Source organism: Sminthopsis crassicaudata, chromosome 1 (assembly GCF_048593235.1).
Source record: "Sminthopsis crassicaudata isolate SCR6 chromosome 1, ASM4859323v1, whole genome shotgun sequence".
Classification (NCBI taxonomy): Eukaryota; Metazoa; Chordata; class Mammalia; order Dasyuromorphia; family Dasyuridae; genus Sminthopsis; species Sminthopsis crassicaudata.
Genome location: NC_133617.1, coordinates 415,119,224 through 415,143,976, shown reverse-complemented (window position 1 = coordinate 415,143,976; position 24,753 = coordinate 415,119,224). Strand labels below are relative to the sequence as shown.

General features: G+C 38.5%; 1 protein-coding gene across 2 annotated transcripts in view; it reads left to right on the top strand.

The window, feature by feature from the left end:
* The first annotated feature begins 1,599 nt into the window (after positions 1–1,599).
* The window catches only part of FRMD3 (FERM domain containing 3), a 306,895-nt gene continuing 283,741 nt past the window's right edge, over positions 1,600–24,753 (top strand). The window contains exon 1 of one of the 2 annotated variants that reach the window (XM_074280139.1): positions 1,600–1,869. In XM_074280139.1, coding sequence (XP_074136240.1) covers positions 1,723–1,869 — 147 coding nt within the window. In that variant the 5' untranslated portion in view covers positions 1,600–1,722. The remainder of the gene's footprint in view (positions 1,870–24,753) is intronic. The other variant, XM_074280138.1, reaches the window with a different exon arrangement.

Genomic DNA, 24,753 nt, shown 5'->3' with positions numbered 1-24,753 from the left:
ACAAGCAGAAGAAAGAAGAAAGAAGAAGAGAGAAGAAAGAAGAAGCAGGAGAAAGAAGAAGAAAGAAGAGAGAAGAAAGAAGCAGAAGAAGAAAGAAAAAGAAAGAAAAAGCAGGAGAAAGAAGAAGCAGGAGAAAGAAGAAGAAAAAAGAAAAAGAAAGAAGAAACAGGAGAAAAAAGAAAAAGCAGAAGAAGAAAGAAAAAGAAAGAACACGCAGAAGAAAGAAGAAAGAAGAAGAGAGAAGAAAGAAGAAGCAGGGGAAAGAAGAAGCAGAAGAAGAAAGAAAGAAAGAACAAGCAGAAGAAAGAAGAAAGAAGAAGAGAGAAGAAAGAAGAAGCAGGAGAAAGAAGAAGAAAGAAGAGAGAAGAAAGAAGCAGAAGAAGAAAGAAAAAGAAAGCAAAAGCGAGAAAGAAGAAGCAGGAGAAAGAAGAAGAAAAAAGAAGAAACAGGAGAAAAAAGAAAAAGCAGAAGAAGAAAGAAAAAGAAAGAACAAGCAGAAGGAAGAAGAAAGAAGAAGAGAGAAGAAAGAAGAAACAGGAGAAAGAAGAAGCAGGAGAAAGAAGAAGCAGAAGAAAGAAGAAGCAGGAGAAAGAAGAAAGAAGAAGAGAGAAGAAAGAAGAAGCAGGAGAAAGAAGAAGAAGCAGAAGAAGAAAGAAGAAGAGAAGAAAGAAGAAGCAGAAGAAAGAAGAAGCAGAAGAAAGAAGAAGCAGGAGAAAGAAGAAGCAGAAGAAAGAAGAAGCAGGAGAAAGAAGAAAGAAGAAGCAGGAGAAAGAAGAAGCAGAAGAAAGAAGAAGCAGGAGAAAGAAGAAAGAAGAAGCAGGAGAAAGAAGAAGCAGAAGAAAGAAGAAGCAGGAGAAAGAAGAAAGAAGAAGCAGGAGAAAGAAGAAGAGAGAAGAAAGAAGAAGCAGGAGAAAGAAGAAGAAGCAGAAGAAGAAAGAAGAAGAGAGAAGAAAGAAGCAGAAGAAAGAAGAAGCAGGAGAAAGAAGAAGAAGCAGAAGAAGAAAGAAGAGAGAAGAAAGAAGCAGAAGAAAGAAGAAGCAGGAGAAAGAAGAAGCAGGAGAAAGAAGAAGGAGGAGGAGGAGAAGGAGGAGGAGGAGGAAGAAAGAAGAGGAGGGAGGTGGAGAGAAGAGAAAGAAGGTGGAGGAGATGGAAGGAGAAGATAGGAGGAAGAAATAAGGAAAGAGAGACACACAGATAGAGAGAAGGAGGTTATGCTGAGAAAACAGCCTGGGAGACAGGCTGGCTGGGGGAGGGAGGGAAGCTAAAGCTAAGCAGGAGACAGCAGAGCAAAGCTTGACGCAGCAGCAACAGCATCACAGACAGGGATCTCTCTCTCTCGCTCTCTCTCTCTCCCCCCCTCCCCCGGGTCCATCCCCAGAACCCCCCTCCCCGCACCCTCTCCTCCTCGCCAGTGTGAGTGTTTCGGTGACGGCGTCACCAGCCCGGGTTCTCTCTGGCGAGAGGAGAGGAGGAGAGGACTGGGAGCTGGGGGGGCGGAGGCGGGGGAAGCGGGGCGGGCGGGAGGGAATCACCAGCCATCGCTCTCACTACCAGCATGTCTGGCCAGCGGCAGCCTCTCCCGCCGCCGCCGCCGCCGCCGCCGCCTCCCCGGGGCTGACCGCGGCCCCCTCCCGCCGCCGCCGCCGCCGCTGCCGCTGCCGCTCCCCGGGCAGCCCGCGTGGGTGTCTCCCGGAGGTTTCCCGCTCCCCGGGGCCGCGGTGCATGTTCGCCTCCTGCCACTGTGTGCGGGGAGGCAGGAGGACGATGAAAATGATCCGCTTTCGGAGCTCGAGCATCAGATCGCTCAGCCAGGAGATGAAATGCACCATCCGGCTGCTGGACGACTCCGAAATCTCCTGCCAGATCCAGGTGAGCGCCGGGGGCGTGGGGGCGGGGGGCGGCGGACCGAGGGCTAACGTGGAGGGGAGTGGGAAAGGGATTCACGGGGAGAGGGCGAGTTCCCTGCTGGAGTTGTTCTCATCTTCGAATGCGGGAGCCATATTCGGGAGATCCGGAGCCAGGACAGTGACGGCCGTGCGGACGGCATGACCCCTCGTGTCCACCCTTGACCCTCCGCCCCCTGACCCCTTCCCTTTGACGTCTGCACGCGCCCCTCCCTCCAGGAGCTCGGACACCTAGGCATCCCCCGAGTCTCTTTTCCTCTTCCTCTCCCAGCTCGCCGGGAAGGTGCACTTTCATTCTTCCCCTCCCCTTCCCGCAGCGCTGTCCTCTGGGGGTTTCCCCGCACGCGGGCTGGGGGCTTTGGAGCAGCCCGAGAAATGGGCGTTTTTCCCTCCCCACCCCCTCTCTCGGGGCTCCGTGCACTTGAACTTCACTTGCAACGCGCCCTTCCTCAGGCTGCCCCGGGCGCCGTGCACCTTGCACCCGCGCCTCGGTTCTCCTGGGCTAACCCCTCCCCTCTCAGCCCCGCTCAAAACTCGCCTTCGCGGCGGCGTTTACTACTGGGGTGCTGGCGGAGCGGCGAAGTTTCCCCGGGAGTGGGCAGGGAGGCGCGCTCCCGCCCGGGCAGCCCCGGGAGCTCCAGACTCTCCTTCCAGGCTGAGAAGGGTGCGGGGGAGCGCGCGCTCCTGCTGCTAAAAGAGGAGCCGTCACGTCAGGGTGTTTCTGCGAAAGGAGTGTGAGATGCCGCCGAGGAGCCCCGGGAAGCTCGGAGCCGCGCGGCGCGGTGGGGGTGGGGAAGCAGCTCCGTTTTGCACAGTTGTGCAGTTAGTGCTTTCTGCTGAAGTTTGAGGAGAGGCAGTCTCTGGGCCGCGGTGCCTTAAGGGCCCATGATGGATGTGTGCGTACGTCCCGGTCCGGCCCGACCCTGTTTCATTGCCCAAGAACCCTGCCCCTTCCCAGTCACTATTTACAGCATCTTTTAAGGGATCTCCCTGCCTCTGTCCATGGCAACACAAAACATCTTCCCGTGCTAACCCTCCTCTGGCGGGCTGGACGCATACTGAACAAAAGGGCTTCCCTCGGTTTTCCGTGGGAACTGTCACAGAGCAGAAAAGTGGTTCTGTTTAAAACGCGTAACGCGGCACGGGTTTCTCCGAGCCGAATTCGCCACTCCCCGTTCCCCTGGAGGAGCCTGGCTTTGGGCGGAACATTCATAAAGAATAAAGGCTCCGGCAGAATCTGTAGTTTTATGTACCGCCAACTGTGCACAAAGATGGTTGATGGGCAGAGCGAGATTACATTTCTGCGTTTTGCTTTAAGTTGTACAATGGCAGCGCGTGATTGAGGCGAGGCGGCGGTTGGAAAGCTATTTGGGGACTGCTTCTGAAAGGACGATGCGAGTTCTCTGCTTTTTTTACCCTCTCTGATAGGCGCTCAAACATTCTTTGGAGGCCGGGAGTCTTCCTCAAAGCATCGCCTATAGTACACTCCTGCTGCCCCGAGAACCAACACAAAACAAAGATTCTTATGGCGGAAGGGTTCGGAGAATGAGGCAGTAGTTTTAGGTCAAAGGCTGCTGCTGTTTGTAATTTTTTTTAGCGTTGCTTGGGCTGGTTCTTCACTTAGGGTACTGCAGCCAGACTTCAGAATATTGTAGAATAATCCTTATTTCAAGCATCTGGTCATTTATCCTGATTTTTGCTTGGGAAGATCCGGCCATCCCAGTATCTTTGGGACACCTGGTCTCCCTCAGAAAAGCTGTCTGTGGCCTATGAGGAAGAATCAAAGTAAATCATAGCTATGCTTTGGGATCACGGTCATAAAAGTGCCCCGAGAATTCCTTATACCCTCGGAGTAGCAGAGATTGAGAACCATTGTCAGAATTAGAAGTCCCGCAAAGTTTCCACTTGTTTTAACTAAAGAAAGAAAATGAAAAAGAACAAAGCCAGGGACAGTTTAATTTCTTTATTCCCATTTGTAGAATCACAGATTTGGAAGACAAACTTTTTTTATATGTAAAGAATTCCACCTTAATTCTCATTTATAATGGATGAAAACCGGGGTCATCAAGCTGCGGCCGCGGGGTTATGGCACATGGGCGGAGGGGCGGAGACAGAGTGAGGTTTGGTTTTTACTGTAGTCCGGCCCTCCCACAGTGTGAGGGACAGGGAACGGCCCCTAGTTAAAAAGTCTGAGGACCTCTGGATCATTAAAATCTCCCTCCTTCCCCTCAAAAAAAGCCAAACACAACAAAAACTTAGGAAGGGAAAAGGATCCTGAGCCAGGAACTAGAAAGCGAGTTTGGACTACCAGCTGACTAGTGATCTTGGACAGGTAATTTGACTTTTCCCAGCCTCAGTTCCCTGTAAGATGAGAAGGTAGGACGCCGAGTTTGCCAAGATTCCTTCCAGCCCTCTTTATGGACCTGCTTTGCACCTGGGGCTGGAGTTGGCCCAGGAACAGCAGGGGATTGCAGACACATGCTTCACTCCTTACTGTAGTTCACAGAGAAGAGCGTGGCGGGCTGTTGCTGAGTTAGCTCTAATGAGTGTGGAAAATTGAGTGCCCTGTACGGTGGCACAGGGACAGTAATATCCTTGGAATGCTCACTCTCTATCTTTTCCGTGTGAGTGAGCATCTTGGATTTTTTTTTTTTCTTTAAATGTACAGTTTATTTAAATGAGCTCCTATGGACTGGTTCTGGAGGGTAGAGGGAAGAGAGGTAATGAACTGGGAGAAAGTGGGACAGTGGGGGGCACATAGACCTCAGGGGACCTTCCAGTGAATTATAGAAACCACAGAGCTATTATTCAGGGAATTTTTTAAAAGGAACAATTAAAGATGTCAAAAACTGGTAATGTAAGTGGATGAGGTTGGATGGAGAAACTGGAAAAATGATGGTGATGATTTTTTTTTAGGCTGTCTTAAAGACCTTTTTTAAAAATTTTTTTATTCAAAAGTGGATAATTCTTGACAAATTAAAGAATTTAGTATAGTCTAAGGGGGCCACTTAGAAATCCCCCCTCACTTCCTCCCATTGCTGAAAAGAACAATGATTGACATGAAATCTTTAGGGCATGAAACTTTCAGTTCAATTCAGTAAACACTTAACAATTCCTCTGTGCAACGCCCTGGAGAAGGGCTGAAGGAGGCTGCCAAGATGAATAAGATATAATTCTGGTCCTTGGAAGATTGAAATTTATAAGTGCCAAAAGCAGGCAATAATAATAGCTGACATTTATATAGCACTTGAAGAATTGGAAAACACTTTATGTGCAATTGTTTCATGTGGGCTTCATAATGATGGTAGGAAGTGGTTAGGACAGACATTATGCCTGTTTCACAGATGAAAAAACTAAGACTGAGTTTATCTTGTCCCCTCCTCCCTCCACCACCCCCTCATACTCTGGGATCCAGTGGCACTGGTCTCCACCATTCCCTTCACAAGACACTTATCTATGTTTTTTCACTGACTAATACATGCCTGGCACTCTTTCCCTCCACACCCCTGAAGCTTCCCTGACTCCTTTAAACCTTCCTGGAATCCCATCTTCCACCTTTCTTACTTTCCTGATGAGATCTCCAATTTATCCTCTATATACATCTCCTATGTTCTTGGTTGTTTGCTGTCGTCTCCTATTAGCTTGTGAGGGCAGGGACTGTCTTGACTTTTTTCTCTACAGCACTTAGCACAGTGGTTGGCATTTACCAGGCATTTAATCAGTGCTTCTCACTTGATTGCTGTTTTTATCCATGTTTTATTCTCCAGAATTAAGTCCCTAGCCATAGATCTGGGTTAAGTTGCTGGGCCAAAGGTCAAGGAATAATTTTTGATATGGCTCTTTAAGTCAGAGTGAGGGTGGATAAAATGCCATTTCCCCTCCTCTGGATGCTGTCTTGGGGGGGCATTTGCTCCAGCTCTTCTACTTAGAGCCTGTTAAGATGTGCAAATTTAGAGACATGTCCTCTCAAATGTCCACATGGACTATTTGTGCCTGAACCTTCCCAAGCTTCTATTGTCTCATTAGTTATAAATGGACACGTTGACTAAACACAGTTGTAATTTTGGTCCTTTTTGAGAATGAAGGACAAACCACTTAAGACTGTGTGATCTTGGGTGAATCACCTTGTGCCTCAGTATCTTCATCTGTAAACTCAAAGGGTTGTTTGATATCAAAAATTCTTAAATTTTTTTAGTGATAGAACCTTAGGATTTGGTTAAACCTATGGAGTCCTCCTCAGAATAATGCTTTTTAACTATATGCACAAGGGAAATGGATTATTGAAATGCAGTGATCGATATAAATATGTGTATATATATATATGTATGTATATGTACAAATCCTCCAAGGCAAGAGAGCAATTTCACAGATTCTATATTAGTGATTTTTAATTTAGATTATCTCCAAGATCCCTTCAGCTCTTAAGTCATTAAACAGATAATTTGACCATATTTTTGGGATTTTTTTCATTCAGATACATCATAGATCAATGCAGGATCAAGCATGTAGTTGGTTTGTTTGTTTATTTATTTAGCCAAGGAGTAGCTTTTAAAAATGCTTATTTCAAAGGGTTTGCTATTGAGAAGGCGGTTTGGCAATGAATAATTTCAAAAAGGAAACAACTTACTGGGCATATTCATGGGGAAGCATTGCAGTTAATTACTAGATGGCATGTGTAATCCTGAATACTGTGGTATGTTTTTCTTTGGATCCAAAGTGCTGATTCTGTAAACATTTTCCTTTGATTGTGAATGTTTAGACTAAGTGTTGGAAAGAGTCAGCACTTCCCCTAGATTTATGCAGTGATAGAACTTGTAGAGTAGCTAGGTGATATAGTCAGAGCAAAAAAGATTCATCTGAGCTCAAATCTGGCCTCGGACACTTAGAAGTCACTTAAGTCTGCTTGCCTCAGTTTCCTCATCTGTAAAATGAACTGGAGAAGGAAATGGCAAACCACTGCAGTATCTCTGCCAAGAAAACCACAAATGGTTGTATAAAGTCAGGTGTGACTTCTAGGGGACTAGCCTCGGAAAAAATAAAAGTTGAGATAAGACTCAGAGGAAGAATTTCCAAAGGTGAGTATTTGAAGGGATAATTCTAACATTATCTTCCCCAGCATCTCTCACAACAACCTGTCTCCTCACACAGGTATCACATTTCAGATTCTCATCCTCCTTTCCCAGATTATTACAATGGACTCCTAACTGGTCTTCCTGTTTTAACATTTCCCTCACCCCAGACCATCCTTCACACAGCTGCCAAACTGATTTTCCTTAAATTGCGCACTGATCGTTTTACTCGCCTTTCAATCAATTTCCATGGTTTGTTAATGTCTCTCAGAAAAAATGCAAACTCCTCTGTTTAGCTTTTAAGACTCTGTACAACTTGCTTTCAACCTTTAGATTCTCTGTATATTAATTTCTATCTGGATTGCTTTCTGAGATCCAATCAAACTGGTCTGCTTTTTTGCTATGATAATGCATCTCCCATCCTTATGACTCAGAATGCCCTTCTTCCTTAATTCAGCCTCATATAATCTATCTTCCTTTGAGACTCATCTTGAGCATCACTTCTAAATGGTTCCATTTCTTATTTGAATTGCTATTTTAGATTTGAAACTATTTTAGATTTATTCAGTAATACTTATATAGGTGATATACTATATATAAACTATTTTAGATTTATTTGGTAATGTTTATGTAGGAGATATACTATATATAATATACAACATAATAGTATATGTTATATAATATTTATATACCTATATGCGAGACTATATTAATAGCAATGAAGAAGGAGTATTGAATGCTAAATGTGTCTTTGTCCTACCCCTTGAAGTCTCCTACTTGGTACTCTGTTGGTTGCCATGGGTTTTGCTTTGGGAATTTGGATTTTTAATTAAATAAGAAACTTAGTGTAGTAATTTAGACATCATTACAGCTACTCAGTAAATATTTTGTGGATTGTTTAAATTATTTTTGCTAAATGATAGCGGTTTTTAGTCTTATTCCTTAGTCATGAAAAAGGATAGGATGAAGTAATGAAAAGAAATAGATAAAAAAATCAGGATACATATGATGATGGCTCTGATGCCAACCAGTTGTGCTGCCTTCATCTTTAGAATAAAAGGGGAGAATGAGATGATCTCTAAGGTAGATTCTAGTTCTAAAATTCTCATTGTGTGTATGTTAAGTGTCTATTGGATTTTTTTTGGGGGGGGCTTTATCTGTTTCTGTGATTGATACAGAGAATTGCTTATGAAGAAACTTCTTTCAGAAATGTTGTTTAACATAGTATTTCTTAGTTTTATGAAGTTGCCTGGGGACACTTTGAGGTTAAATGGCTTGTTAAGAGTCACTGTGTCAGGATGTATCAGAAATGGTAGGAGTTGAGCTCTGCATCTCCTTATTCTAAGGCTAGCTCTACATCTCTCAGAGCATCCTATCTGTGATGGTGTAGAATTGGGTTTAATAAAGGAGGCAGCTAGGTAGTTCAGTGGGTAGAGTTCTGGGCTTAGAATCAAGAGGAACTGAGTGTTTAAATGTGACTCAGACACTAACTGTGTGATCTTGAGCAACTCACTTAACTCTGTTTTAATCTACTGGAGGAGGAAATGGCAAATCACTCCATTTTCTTTGCCAAGAAAATCCCTCAGAAGGGTCCATGAAAAGTTAGACACAACTGAACAATAGCTTAATAAATGTCCAATATATTGGTTCTATGATAGTTGACACTAAGCCTTGAATATTACTCTTATTTTTAGAAATCTTTCTGAACTTAATTCCTTTTTATTTTCTCATCATTGAAGGATTAACCCTTCCCCCCAATCACCATATTGGCTTAATCATGTTTTAATATTAACATTATCATAGTATCCACACTGAACCGCCATGGCCAATGCATTTTCTATTTATTAAAAAAAAATTCTAGGCAGCTAAATTCCAAGATGAGCAAAAAATTGGACAATTTCTTGGCAGTTTGTTATTTTGGAATTTAACCTATATTTGCTAAGTATTAATTCAGCTTTCTAGTGGGCTGAGAGACAGCTGGAATACTTTTCTTCAGGTTATGTAAGCAGAATGTTTGTAGAGCCCTCACAGTTTTGATTCATCTTCTTGTCATAGATCAGAGGTCTAGACTTGGAAGAGACTGCTTAGATCTAATCTTCAAACTTCCTTATTTTTACAAATGAGGTATCTCAGGCCTTGACAGGTCATTTAGGTGATAACTAACATAACTGATGTGAATCTGGGTCTTTTGGTTCCAAAGTTAATGTCTATTCTGCTAAATGAAGGAGCCAAATGCCCTTGGCTTCTCATACTTAACTAATTATTTAATAGAAAGTGCTTTAATAAATGGAAATATATTATGGCAACTTGGTCATGCACTAATCTCATAAATAGTAAGAAAACCCTTTAACCATCAGAGCCTGTTTCTGGAATTTTACATAGATCTAATTTATATTCACAAGCATCCCATTTCTTCCTTTAACAACTCATCTTATTGGTCCCCCTATTATATTATTTCATGATGTGATTTGTGGGTGCCCCCAGTAAGTGAAAAGGGCATAATTTGTGTCTTAATGGGAGTTGAGATAGATGAAAAATTTTGTCTTAGACTCATCTCACTGCCAATGAGTCTCTTTGAGGTTACCTATGTTTACCTAGGTTGATCTTGAGAAGCAAAACAGTTCATGGCCAAAGCCATCTTTGAACCACTCAGTGCCTGATAAAAGCCGTTAGAGCTTGTCCTTGACAGCATTGACATGGTATGGCTATACCATGATGAATATTATAGGACTTGGCAAGAGCCCTATTATTATTATTGAATTGAGAAAATATGAGCATCTGACTGCAGTCCGTAGAATAGGATGAAAATTGAATAGGAAGTAGACATATGGAAGATGCATGGTACATGAAAAATCTTAAGAGCCATCTTCTCGTTGATAAAAGTTCAGTTCATTTCTTTGAAGTCTTAACCAGGGACTGGTGACTTCATAGAGAGGCCATGTGGTAAAATAATGGAAATAAAACTGGACCACTAATCAGTGGATCTGAATTCTAGTCCTGCTTCTGCCAACTAATGAGTAAATCAACCTTGATTTAAGTGAAAAAATATCACAACTTCTCTAGCTCATTTTTATCATCTATAAAATGAAGAGAATGACCTAAAGTAGTCTCTGGTATCCATTTTAATTGTAGATGCATAATCTTAAAACAAGAGTCTATGAACTTGTCTTTTAAAAACATTTTAGTAACTGTTATTTCTTTTTCAATAATTTTTTTGTTGATGATTTTTGTTTTTTACATTGTCACAATATCCTATGTATTTCTCTTCTTCCTCTGAAGTCATCACATATGACAGACTAAATTTTTTAAGAGAAAAAAAGAAGTCAGTGCAACTGATTCATACATTGAAAAAGTCTGAAAACATATACAATGTGTAAAGAAAGATTGTGGACCTCCTACCTAGACAAAAGGGTAATTTAGGGGGTGTCCTCTCATATTTCTTTATTCAGATATTTGAGCTTTATAATTTTGTTACATTTACTTTTGATTTTTCCATTTACATTGCTGTAGTTGATGTTTTCTTGCTTCTGCTTGCTTCACTCTGTATCAGTTCACATAGATCTGTCCATGTTTCTGATAACCATATTTCAATATAATTAATTATCTTTGTAGTTCTATGTACAGCTAAGTGATGCAGTAGTTAGAGTGTTGAACCTGGAGTCAGGAAGATTCAAGTTTGAATCTGGTCCTCAGGCACTAATTGAATGACCATGGGCATGTTGATTAATCCTTGTCTGCCACTAGGAGATCATTATGCTCTTCAACAATGATACTGTACGAGGATGTATTCTGATGGAAGTGGATATCTTCAACATAGAGAAGAGCTAATCCAATTCCAATTGATCAATGATGGATAGAATCAGCTACACCCAGAAAAGGAACACTGGGAAATGAGTGTAAACTGTGAGCATTGTTTTGTTTTTCTCCCCAGATTATTTTTACCTTCCAAATCCAATTCTTCCTTTGCAACAATAACAACAAAATTCGGTTCTGCACATATATATTGTACCTAGGATATACAATAACATATTTAATATGTATGGGAATGCTTGCCATCTAGGGAGGGGGTGGAGGGAAGGAGAGGAAAAATTTGGAACAGAAGGGAGTACAAAGGATAATGTTGTAAAAAATTACCTATGCATATATACTGTCAAAAAATGTTATAATTATAAAATTAAAAAAAAAATCTTTGTCTGCCTCAGTTTTCCTCATCTGTAAAATGGGATAATAACTTTAACTTTCAGGATTTTTTTTAACAGATAAAATGAGATAATATTTGTAATATGCTTTATGTACTTTAAAGCACTATGTAAATGCTAGTCATTATTATGTATTAAATGCAATTAAAATATTGTTTTAAAATGGAAAGGAAACAAGCATTTATCAAATATCTACTATGTGCTAAGTTCTTTACAAACATTATTTCTTTGATAGAAGGGGTCCATAGGCTTCACTACTCCATCAAAGGGGCAACCATCAGTTAAGTATCTCTTTCTTAAGATGATCTCTAAAGTGTCTTGCAGTTTCAAAACTCTGTGATTTTATGTTGAACATATACATACTAAGAAGAGATGATTATTTCGTGATTGTCATGAGAGAGGATTACTTTCCTGATTGACTGCAGTTAATTTAGGATTTTATCTCTTGACTTCTGCTGGACATTAATGATAATTTTGCAGAAAGAGAGGCTGAGATGAACTATTTCTGCTTTTTAAAAAAATTAAGTCTACATAATTTGAATGTTATTGTCTGGGTGGTTGCTGATCGCAGTGACTTTTAGAAGAAATGCATTTTGGGTCTCCAAGCTTTCACGTGGCTGAAATGCTGCCAAACTCATTCAAAGCCTTTTTAGTGTTTCCATGTTGAATACTCAGTCAGTCCTCTTAGTGTTAGAAATATATATATATATATATATATATATATATATATATATATATATATATATATATATATATATATATATATATATATATATATATATATATATATATATGCATATGTACATACACATGTAAATATAATATGCTCTTTGTGAATGCTATAATATCAAGTATTATTTTTTTCAATTGAACTGTAACAAAAAGACACTATTTGTTCAGCTAGAATAAAGCGATAAAGATATGGAAAGCAGATTTTGATTTAATTTAATTTCAGCCAATAAACATTTATCAGATATCTATAATGTCCAATATATTGTGCACAAAGATAACTAAAGTGGGGTCCTAGGTCTTCATCTAACAATTTGTATAAGTACTAATTAAGCACCTACTATGTTCAAGTCCTGGGGCAGCTACATGGCACAGTGGATAGAGTGTTGGGCAAGAAGTCAGAAAAAATCATCTTTCTGAGTTCATGTATAACCTGGACAAATCATTTAATTCTGTTTGCCTCAGTTTTCTCATCTATAAAATGAGCTGGAGAAGGAAATGGCAAGCCATTCCAGTATCTTTGCCAAGCATATTCTAAATGGAGTACAGTTTGAGAATTGGTCAAGTGGAGAATCTAATATGATTTTCACAGTGGTGAGTGATAGGCTGATGAATGTTCTCTCCGCCTCTGTGACAGAGTGCAAAATGAGATTTGTAGTCAAATGGATCAGAAAAAAGTTATTATTGTGGTCAGCAGCCATTAAGGACAGGTTTTGCAAATGTCAACATGGAATTGTTAAGCCTTCTGCATCAAGAATAGAAGGGCACTGGGTTTTAAGACTTCAATGTTGTAAGAAATGGAAAGCTGTCAAATTCTTATGGAGGCATCTGTTTCCCAAGTGTTTTTCTGGCACAGATTGACAGATGATTTGGAGAATTTCTGATAGGTGCTAATTAGGTGCTGCTCACAGGAAAAAAAACACTTCAAGGATCATCAATACAGTTACCCCTTCCAGTGACACAGGCTGCTCTTTATGAATTACTGTGGTGAAAAAATTCACGGAAATCTTTGAGTTGGGAAGAACTTCAGAGACTGTTCAATCTAATCCACTCCCAAGTAAGAGTCCTTTCTCTAACCTTCCCCAGAAAGTGGCCATCCAGAATCTGTTTGAAAACCCATTGAGACATTGAGGAGGACTTTAAAGAGAGAGTGAGAGGCAGTGGATAGCGGATAGAAGAAGGGTTTGGAGTCACCTTGAGGAACCAGGAATACTTGAGTTCAAATTCTACTTCAGACATTTAATAGCTGGGCAAGTCACTTTACCTCAGCATCTCAGTTTCCTCTTTCATAATATAATGGGTTGAACTCAATGATTTCTAAGGTCCCTTCCAGCTCAAGATCTGTGATTTTAATAGTAATAATAAATAATTTATTTATTGTATATAATAATTATTTTATTATAATATATAAATAATAATAATAATTTCCCATTATTGAGATCATTGGAAAAATGCCATTGCCCCATATTTAAAGATGGATATTTAAAAATTGAATATTGCCAATGATAGAAAATCTTATGGAATTATGAATCAGTAGGAGAAAAATGAAGGGGCTGAGTTGCAATTTATGCTTATGGTGATACATATACTAGAGTGGTTTTTTAAGCCAGTGCTGGATTGGTTTCTTCCCTGATAACTTAACAGCAATTGAGGGAAACTGGCCACATTACTGAAAAACAAGGTAATGTGCTAACTGGAGTGGACAGACTTGGCAGTCACCTAGAGACAAAGTGATGGTTGCTGTTTTCCTTTGCAGAAGTTACCTTGCCTACAGGAAATGTCTCACAGCCCTAAACAAGTGTTAGATTTTGAATTATTTGTTCTAATCACCTTCCTGAAGAGGTATAAATAAAATAGAGGGCGATTTCCAGAAAGACAGCTTCTAATGGTCAAAAAACTTAAAAAAGTATTTTTAAATTAAATTTTTTAGGGGTAAAACTTTATAAGAATGCTGACAATCCTTTACTATTATTTTTGACAGTTTGGAGTACTTTTAATTTTTCAGGACAAGAATTACTAAGCCATGATATATTTGCCAGAGGATGGTGTACCAAACTATTCATCCCATATATTCCAGTTTTGGTTTAGTTTGTAAGCTAATAACAGTTTTCATTTATGGCTAAGTACCCCTTAGTGGGAATAATGAATCCTCTGTGGATGTATTATTAAAATTTGCACTGTATATTGCCATCGAACTGGAACCAATGGTCATATTTTAAGCAATCATAACCTCAAATAATGCGAATTTGGATTGTGTGATCCCTTTAGGGAAATTCATTTTCAGGACCTGCTTAGTACTTTACATAATTTTTTTAAATTTGAGTTTTATCCTGTGAGACAAGTACTGTAGATATTATCTCCATTTTACAGATGAGGAAAAAAGACTCAGAGAGATTAAAAGGACTTATGCCAAGTTACACAAGTAATATTGGACCTAGAATTTGAGGACTTGGAATCCAGGAGTTTTTCACAGGGAGGAGATTGGTGAACTGAAATAAGTCTAGATGAAGGAAACTAGACCCAGGGAGCAGGATGAAAATAATGTTAACTGAGGACTGGTTGAGGAAATTAGAAATATTTGTCTCTTTATATAAGATATTATATTTGTTACATATATGTATATAATCTATTTTATTTATTATATAATATACAATATTTATTGTAAATATTATTATGTTTATTTAAATAAATTAAATACTAAATAAATAATAATAATAAATAATTAAATAATTTAAATTTATTATAAATATATTTATTTGTAATTGTAATCTCATAATGATCTGTTTAATATTTAATCTGAGAAAGAAAAGGCTTAGAAAGGACATGAGCATTTTTTGGAGGATTGATTTGTAGAAATGGAATAAGATTTATGCAACTCCTATCCTAAGGCCTTTGATATGGGACTCTCTCTGTATTGGTGGGGTGAAGGCTCTTCCCTGAATAAGGGGCAGGACAGAGTTGTTTAGCTAAGGCTTGGGGTTACACTTGTTCTATCCGGCTCCAGAAAACCAAACTAGGACCAGTGGGTAAAAGTTGAAGGAAGGCTGATTTAGAACTAATGTGATAAAGATGCTGAATACTTGACTAGATCTGTGATCACATTAGTATGGTATTTCTACCAATCATGGAAATCATAGCCCATCCCTGCCTGCCCACCCTGTGTTGTTCTTGCTTATGTTCTCCCATGAGTTTGTCACAAGAGGTACATCCAACATGTTGGAGGCCTTTTCTTGCTTTCTTGTTACATCAGGAGGGTATCAATGAAGCCCTCTGGCTGTCCATTTGTCATCTTTCCCCCTTGCTGTGTGACTAGCTCTTATTCCTACTATACATTTCCTAGATAATAATTTTCCCCCTGATCTTCTTTGAAGTACTTCATTGATGAGATATAACAAACTAATCACACCTACTCTGCACCTTATGATTGCCCTTTCTGTGATATGAAATTACTAGGAAGAACATTTTCTTGATAACTAGAACTACTGAAAATTTAATGTTACTAATGGATATAGTAAATTTTCTATTGTTGGAGCTCTTTAAAAGGGGCTGCATAATCACACTTTACATAAGTGTAGAGGATTATTCTTCAGTTATGGTTGGATTAGAAAACTTAAAACATATATATTATATATAAACATATATATTTATATATATACATTTATAAACATATATATTATATATAATATTTTTACCCAATTTCATGTAAAGACAATTTAAAACATTTATTTAAAAAAAAGTTTGAGTTCCAAATTTTCTCTCTCCCTCTTTTCCCTCATCCCTCTCTGAGATGGTAAGCAGTTTAATATAGGTTACACATGTTCTATCATGCAAAACATTTTACTTAATTAATCATGTTGTGAAAAAAGACACAGACCCAAAGGAAAAAAACATGAAAAAATACAGAAGGTGAAAAATAGTATACTTCAATCTGCATTTAGACTCCATCAATTCTTTTTCTGAAGGTGGATAGCATTTTTCATCATGAGTCCTTTGAAGTTATCTTGGAGCATTGTATTGCTCAGAAGAGCTAAGTCATTCAGAGTGGTTTGTTGTACAGTATTGCTATTACTGTGTACAGTGTTCTCCTGGGGTTTAAGAGACTTAAGATTCTTTCATGTTCAAGATTCCATCATTATGAGTGGATTATATTGTCACTGTATATTATATTGTAACTAGGGCAGCTAGGTGGTTTAGTGGATAGAGCATCAGGCCTGGAGTCAAAAAGACCAAATCCAGCCTCAGATACTTAATTGAGTGACTCTTGGCAAGTCACAACCCTATTTGCCTTAGTTTCCTCACCTGCAAAATGAGCTGGAGAAGGAAATGGCAAATCACTGTAGTATTTTTGCCAAGAAAACCCCAAATGGGGTCACGAAGAATTGTCAGACATGATTGAACAGCTAGCCATTATATTTTTTTAGCTCCTATCTATGCATTTCATGAGTTTTCTAAGATGATGACAGAGGTATCATATTATGTAAGTGACCTCTGCTTGGTATATTTGTTCATAGAGCTTTCTGTTTAAGAACATTATTTCCTTTCACTTATGTTTTTCTTGGCATCACTGAATAGAGTATAATGATTCATATAGTTAATTAAACTGAGAACCAGAGCAACTTACTTAATTTAAGGTCAAGGTACTTGCCAAAGGCTAAGGATCAAGCAAAATTAGAAGTGAAATTTGTCTTGAGTTTTTGGTCTGCTGTTCAGTTGCCTTTTCCAAAACCAGCCTGCTCTTCTGGTAATTGTTAGTTCACATATTGCTGAACCCTCACTTGCAGAATCTTAAGCATAATGAGTGTATTTGTTCAGTAATCTGAACATTCCTTGGCACTACTCTGTAGAATTGGGATAGATCTTTTCCAACCCAGTGGCCATTGTTGAATTTTCTAAATTTGGTGGCAAATTGACTGCAGCACTTTTGATAGCATTATCTTTTAGGATTTTAAATAGATCATCGGGAATTTTGTCACATCTACTAGCCTTATTGTTAGCAATGATTACACTCTTGTAGTTATTGGTTTTTGTATATATTTTTTCTGTATATTTTTGCCTCCTCTTTTTTTTTTATCTCTTCCACTTCTGTTAAGTCCCAACCATCTTTATCTTTTATCACACTTATTTTTATCATGAAATGTTCCCTTAATATCTCTAATTTTTCTTCCTTCCTTCCTTCCTTCCTTCCTTCCTTCCTTCCTTCCTTCCTTCCTTCCTTCCTTCCTTCCTTCCTTCCTTCCTTCCTTCCTTCCTTCCTTCCTTCCTTCTCTCTCTCTCTCTCTCTCTCTCTCTCTCTCTCTCTCTCTCTCTCTCTCTCTCTCTCTCTCTCTTTCTTTTTTTCTTCATGGTTGGATTAGTTCACAGCTTCACTAATAGCATATTAGCATCACTTTTTTCCCACATGCCCTCTAACATCCAACATTTTTCCTTTCTTTTTTTTTTTTTTTTTTTTGGTTGTTAGCCATTCTGATATCTCTCACCATGAAGAGAGATCTTTTGTCTTTCTTCATCTATTGTTTTCTTCTATTTCTTTGCATTGCTTATTAAAAAAACTTTAACCAATTATCAGCATATCACTCAATATGGTTCTCTTTTGACATATCTGGATAATGAGGGAAAGGAATTTACTTTTTTACATTCTGCATTTTTTAGTTTCAAGAAGCAAGCTGAAGAAAGGAAAGAGGCAGTAGATTGGCTAACTGAATTTTCAAAATAATTTTCTCTATAATTTTTGAGAATAACTACTGAACAAATATAGCACAATTAAGATGGATAAAAAGGAAAACAAACCATGATTTTTTATGGAGTTTCAAGGAAGATGAGAAACCAATTATATCTCTCCTGGGGTCCTGGATAGATCCTTGTCAGGATCCCCTTGTTTTAAAGCTTTAGGTAGAAAAACAATGAAATCCCTTGAGTCAGCTATGGAAAAATACACTTCAGGTTCTCTCCTACCACCTGGAGTTTTGTCAGGGATAACATAGCCTCTTATGTTCCCAGGTGAGTAGCACAATAAGCCCATGGGAAGATTCATTTTTTTTGCTGAGCAGCACCATGGGACAGGTGACACCAAAGGACAACTTCTGACTCAAGTTCTGGAAGTGAAGCATTTTCCTCACCAGCTGTGTTGATGACACCATCCTTGCCCACTGTTTTTTTTTAAGTTGTATAGTAATTCAAGGGCAGCAGTGAACTGTGAGCATGCAGTGCCAGCAGGAGTCCAGTAATTTGAGAGTGCCAAATTAAGAGCAAAGCAGATTTTAATCATATGTCACTGAAAGGAAGGTGGCTCTGGGTTTATTTCCAAATTTCACCTCCATTTAGAGGAGAGGGGAGGTTTTTAATGCTATTACACTGGAACTTTTTTTTTATCTTTCTTTTGAAAAAAAAAACTCTCTTCTTTTTCTTTCTTTAGGATAATATGCTTTCTATAGAAAATAATGTCTACTTTAAGAAACACATTGCCTCAATTTACCAAGTAGTCATGTATGGAAAGTACTTTCTAGGTGCTATAAAAATTCTATAAGTCTAATAGATATAGTCTCAAAAAAAGGTTGAAAGAATCCTTACAATCTCTTTAGGAAGGGAAGGGAGTGAGTATGACTTTTTTCATTTTGCAAATTGACTGAAATTTCCTATCTTGGAGATGTTGATTAGATTTATTAATTATTAATTAATAATTAGATCCAGGCAATACAGACAATTAATGTGAATAGTTTGGAACCTTAACGATTTCCCTCCTATCTATCTATTCCCAGATATTTGGGAAATGATCTATTCAAACCCATTGTTATTTATTTCAGAGATTGTTCTTTCAGAGCCATGATAAGCATAGGTAGTTGCAATGAGTTTTGGATTTCAAACATAAATCAAAATGACTTAGTAACTATTGTCACCAATCATTATAAGCAGGCAACTTTTTTTCCCCTTTTAAATAGCATTTTATTTTTCCAATTACATTATGAAGATAGTTTTTAACATTCATTTTTGTAAGATTTTGTGTTCCAAATTTTTTCTTCTTCCCTCTCTTACTTCCCTTCTCCTCAAGACAGCAAGTAATTTGATACAGGTTAAATAGGTTAAAAAGATTTTGCATTCCTTTAAAACATATTTCCATATTTGTCATGTTGTACAAGGAAAATCAGACCAAAGGGGAAAAAGACCATGAGAAAAAAAGCAAACAACAACAGAAAAGGTGAATACTTTGATCTACATTAAGTCTCTATAGTTCTCCCTCTGGATGTGGATGGCATTTTCCATCCCAAGCCTATTGGAATTGCTTTGAATCAATGCATCGTTGAAAAGAGTCAAGTCCATCATAATTGATCATCACATAATCTTTTTGTTACTGTCTAAAACTTGGTTCTGCTCACTTCACTCAGCATCAGTTCCATGCAAGTCTCTCCAGGCTTTTCTGAAATGATCCTGCTTGTAAGTTCTTATAGAATAATAATATTCCATTCATATACCACAATTTATTCAGCCATTCTCCAATTGATGGGCATCCACTCAGTTTCCAGCCACTACAAATAGGGCTGCTATTAATATTTTTGTACATGTGGGTTCTATGAGCAGGCAACCTTAAAAAAACATTGACATTTGCAATCTTCCAACAACAGACTTAATTTTTTAATATATTGGTAAGAGTTGTATTTTGTGATCTGGGACTATTGGGTACATTTTTTTTCATATTTCATGTAGTCCACTTTGTTCCTACAAAGACAGACCTTTGTTCAATCTTAAATCTTAAGAGTCGTAGAGTTAGACATGAAGGTCCTTGAATCCAAGCTTTTCATTTTATAGAAGAAGAAAGTGAAATTCAGAGATTTGCCCATAAAGCCATGGATAGAAGATGTTAGAGTAAGATTAGAATCCACATCCTCCGATTTCAAATCCTATCCCGCAATAATCTTGAATTTTTCTGTCTCAACTGAGACATACAACTAAGATATACAACTGAGAGGGATCTTACATCCCAAGAGTAGGGCAGAGCTGAATCTTTCACCCTCAATATGGTCATTATTTTTCAGATAAGGAAAGCTGGAGAGATTAAATGGCCTTTCCCATTACAACACAGGTAGTGTCAGAGGCAGGATTGGAGTCTTTTTGACATGCTATCTATCCATTTATCCATCCAAATGTTACTACTTCATCAAGTAGTTGGGTTTTAATGGAGGAATATATGTTCCTTAGGTTGTCAAAAGCAGTTGTGTATTCAGTGTAGGATATTCTTTGAAAAGTTTTATTTTTATTTTCATAAAGGGCTTAGGATCATAGAAATTAAAAACTCCTGAGATGAAGAGGATTGAAATAACTTGTTTAACTTGTTAACTTGTTAACCAAGCTGGTACTTGAACCCACATATTCTTTTCATTATATCTGTACTGCTTGAAATGTCCCATTCTTCAAGCTTATTCTTCTTGACTAGTGATTAAAAATGAATATTATATGGAAACAAAACAGAAAAACATTCTTACAATTACTGATTATTGATGAGTTCATAGCTCTTTCCCAAATAGCAAACTTTTTTCCCTCTGATTTCCTCAATAGAGTGCATTGGGGTGATTTGTTGAAGTGATGTGGAAATATCTTGTATAAACATCTTTATTCTTTTTGTTGTGTATATGTTTGTGTTTTTGAATCCCGTATTCCCATGCCATGTTTAGGAAGTGTTCATTTCTTTTTTCCTTATGCTTATAGCCCTTTTTTCTCCTCTTTTGTAGACCGAGCAGATTTTAAAAAAATCCTTTTTACCCCTTTCTTGCAGCTCCAGGTTTTCCTGGCTGTCCAGAAGAATAGAATGATTCTAAAAGCAAATCTTTAAAGTAAAGGCTGATGTTTAAAAATTCCACTCCCTCTGTGAAGGGTGAAGACTATGAAGGGGATGGAGAATCATCAGTGAAACTTTCTTTGAAGGAACGATGGCTGACATGTATCTTAAGAGAAGTGATGGGGTGGAGGAATGAGTGTAAGGGACGAAAGAGGCCTGGGGAGAGAATGAACTGTACATAGTAAAAGGGAATGGCAATGAGATTTAATTAATAGTAGCATCAATGCATTAAATAAGGTAGGAAAAAAATCAATGGAAGTCATTTCTACATTGTGCTTTGTTCACAAGGAGATGAGTTTGACAGTTATATTTTTTTCAGTTTTTACAGTCAGGCTTTAGGTATTTGCTAAACTTAACTGATTTTAATTTTATTTGATTCAATTCTTAAATGAGGTCACAGCAGTATACCCTGCTACTGAGAGAATTTTAACCTTTTTAAGAAGATGGAAATTTGCCTCTGACCCTTTGAAAAATAAGATGATCTTTAGTCACCCTGAGAGGGTAGAGGGGCCAGTTGGGCAGCCTGTATAACAGCAGATGCAGATGTCTGGAGCTTTCATCTTTCCTGGGACTCTAATTAGCTTTTTGTTATCTTTTGCATTTTCTGCAAAACATGATTAATGACTAACCTCTCTGAGCCTTGGTTACTTCACCTATAAAATGTTAACCAAAACTAATAAGGCCATTGGACTAGATGGACTCTAAGGTCCTTTCCAGATTAAAACCTCCAATACCATGTAAGTATTTAACCTTTAACCGATTTTCAGAGAATGTAATGAGTTCAGTTTCATTGACTCTTGTATGTACATGCATTACCTTATCCTTGGAATCTTAGCCTCTAATAATTATTTTTGAGGAGAGACCTTGGCAGGATGGAAATATCATCAAACTTCTCTGACCTCAGCTTCCTCTTCTGGAAAATAAGAAAGTTGGATTAGACAGCTTTTGGGTGCCTTGCAGTTATAGTTCACATCCTGTGAGTAGGTTGTCTCTTTGCAAAATGTTTAACTCACAACAACCTTATAGAGTAGGCAAGGCAGATATTAGCATCCCTACAGATCTGTGCACATGATTAAAATAGATCTGATGAAGAAAAGTAAAGAGCCAGAGCCATGTAGCCTGAGGTAAGGCTGTGGGTAATTTACTCAAATAAGATAAAGGACTCTATTACCCAAAGAGCAGAGGATAGAACTGTGGGAATTAGGTTTAAGTTGTAACTGGACAAAAGGGGGCACATTCTTGATAAATGAATGCAGAAGTAAGGGAACCAATGGAGGCTGTTGAATCTCATTGCTTCTTAACTGTAGTTTGTGAGAGTTCAGTTAGTCCTTGTCTTTATGGCAACAAACCACGTGATTCAAGTCTATGTAAAATGAGAGGGGTCAATGAGATGACTTTCTAACCTTGTTTTAGCTCTAAATTTATGGGCTTGTGATCCAGAGTTCTTTTTTTTTTTTTTTTTTGGATGAAGCTAAAAGTTTGAAGAGTTAGGACAGATATTGCTTTCATAACAGAACATCTTAGACTCAATTTCCTATTTCACAGGGCTCTTGGGATCAGATATGAGATAACATAGGTAGTAGAGCACTTTGCAAACTTTAAAGTACTATGTAGACATTAGCTTAATCACAGAGACTCAGATTTGATCTAAGCATGAAGCAAACCTCAAGTTATTGATGAGTTCTTTTAATCCAGAAGATAAATATAATAATAGTTATTTGGGTGATGTGAAATGTTGGTCACATGTGTCCTGCCCTACCTGTTCCAGTTGGCATCCTTATTTATCAGTTTAGACTGAAGGGTGTAATTAATTATGCCCTTTCCAGAAAGGTGAGAGTGGGGAGGGACTGTTGTGTTTTCACACATACTCCTTCTTGCTTGATGGAAAAAAGGATGTCATTGATTTCTGAGGCCACCAATGCACCTCCGAGCAAAACTAAGCCTCTTAAGTAGGATTTGCTAAATAATTCCACAAATGTCCTTGTGACTGCAAGAGACTTGGAAATTCAGATAGATTAAGATCACATCTGCCCTGGAGAAGAGCAGGCTCGGTTTGTTAACTCACTTTATAAAGTGCCCAGCGCAGCACTGTGAATAGATAGGTTTTTTGATGACTTTGAAGATTACCTTTTGGAAAATATAGTATGTGTACTGAAAATGCAGGACGGTCCAGGTGCCTCTTGAAGATGCTGTGTTTGTATAGTCGAAACCTTCCAGTTTTATTAAAAGAAAAACCTTGGTTGCCCTCCTTCTCTCCTTGCCTCCCTCTGTCCCTCCCTCTCTCATTCCATCTGTCCTTTCCTTCTCTGAGCCCCTCTGTAGCTCATTCCCTCAGCTGAAAGTCCCCAGCTGTTGACTGCTTCACCTCAGTACTTGGACAGTCTCACAGAGCAGCCCTGGGTCATTGACTCCGAGTCCTCTCTGAGGAGCTTCTTTCTGCTTCTACCAGAAGGGGAACAAACCCTCCCCGAGAAGAAATCAAAATAGGAGAAATGAAGATGATGAACAAGCGAGTAAATTGAGAAAAATAAGTAGGATGGAAAAACTACAAGAGAAATGGCAGTCTTCCAAGTTTGCATCTCGGAGCTATTCCACCTGGGTAGGGTAAAATGTTGCATTTTATAGAATTTCCCAGTGGGATGAATGTTTGTAAAATTATCCAACCTCTTCTGAATCAAAAAATAGCAAAATTCCATTTGTGGTACACAAGAACATTTACTCTGTGAGATGCACCCATACTCTTCCAGTGAGAGGAAATTTTGGGATGAAATAATGAATATTTAATTGGTATAACTGATTAAGTATCCTTTCAGGAACCTTGAAATCCTATTCTTCCGAATTCCTCCTTGAACTGAAACTTTCAGTCTGACTCCAAATGACCTTAGTCTTGCCTATTCATCAACTCATAGGAAGTTTCCTGCTTTGGAAATCAAAATGAAACAAAAAAAGGCAACAAAGCAATGTAAAAATTCTTTTAAGAAAATCTTACCTCAATGACTGATGCTCAAACCATATTCCCCCTATACTTTTCTTTCACTATTCTAGGACCTGCCATGATGGAGAATTTTCTGTGTAAATACTTTCTGGACCAGAGAGTAAGGAAAGGCCATAGCTAGAAGATTCCCACTCAGAAACATTTGATTAGAGGGAGCCAGTCATTGCTGGGGTTCTAAGCTAAGGGAAGAGAGGCAGAAGGTCTTAACAGCATCATAAACAGGAGTTGGTGGTAAGGACAAATAATATTTAGGAAATAATAAGAGACTTGGTCTAGCTGATCAATGTGAAGGTTCAGTTCCTGACTAACAGTGAGAGAATGGATTATAAAAAATGAGAGAATGGATTATAAAAAAATGAGAGAATGGATTATAAGAACTGGAGGCTGCAGTGACCCCGAGGCTTGCTTCCCCAAGTGGCCTTAGCAAAGCCAGTACATGACAGTGGGTCCTTGATATTATGATCTTGTAGGTTTCCCAGGGCAGAAAACATTCTTTTCATCCCTTTCTCAGCATAAGAATATAATAACTTTCTTGGCTACTGGGCACCCTATGTCTCAGATAATTCCATATCCCATAAGGAATATCTAGGATAACATCCATTTCCTGTAGTTACTTATCTAACTGTGGCACATGGCTAATAAGAACTTACCATAAAACTTGGTGATGGGGTAAAATGCAAAGTTTACACAACAGATCCGATTTCTACATTAATAACCTGTGAAGGCAGAGTGTGAAATGGTGAACCTGGGTTCTGCAGCTGTTATTTTCCTAATTTTCTCCTTCTGTAGAGCAGTTAGCTTTGTTAAGCAATCCAGTGACTGGGCTGATAATATGGCTATTGAAATCAGCACTTACTGATTCTGTGACCCTATGGGGAGGGGAAAAAGAACTCATGGCCTGTATCAGCATTACGTTGTCATTAAAATTTCCTGTTAATTGTAAAATATGGGGGTGAATTTATTCCAGGCATTTCCTATTTGACTGGGAGCCCACTAATCTTCTTCCATGACTTAAAATTAGCATGAATGA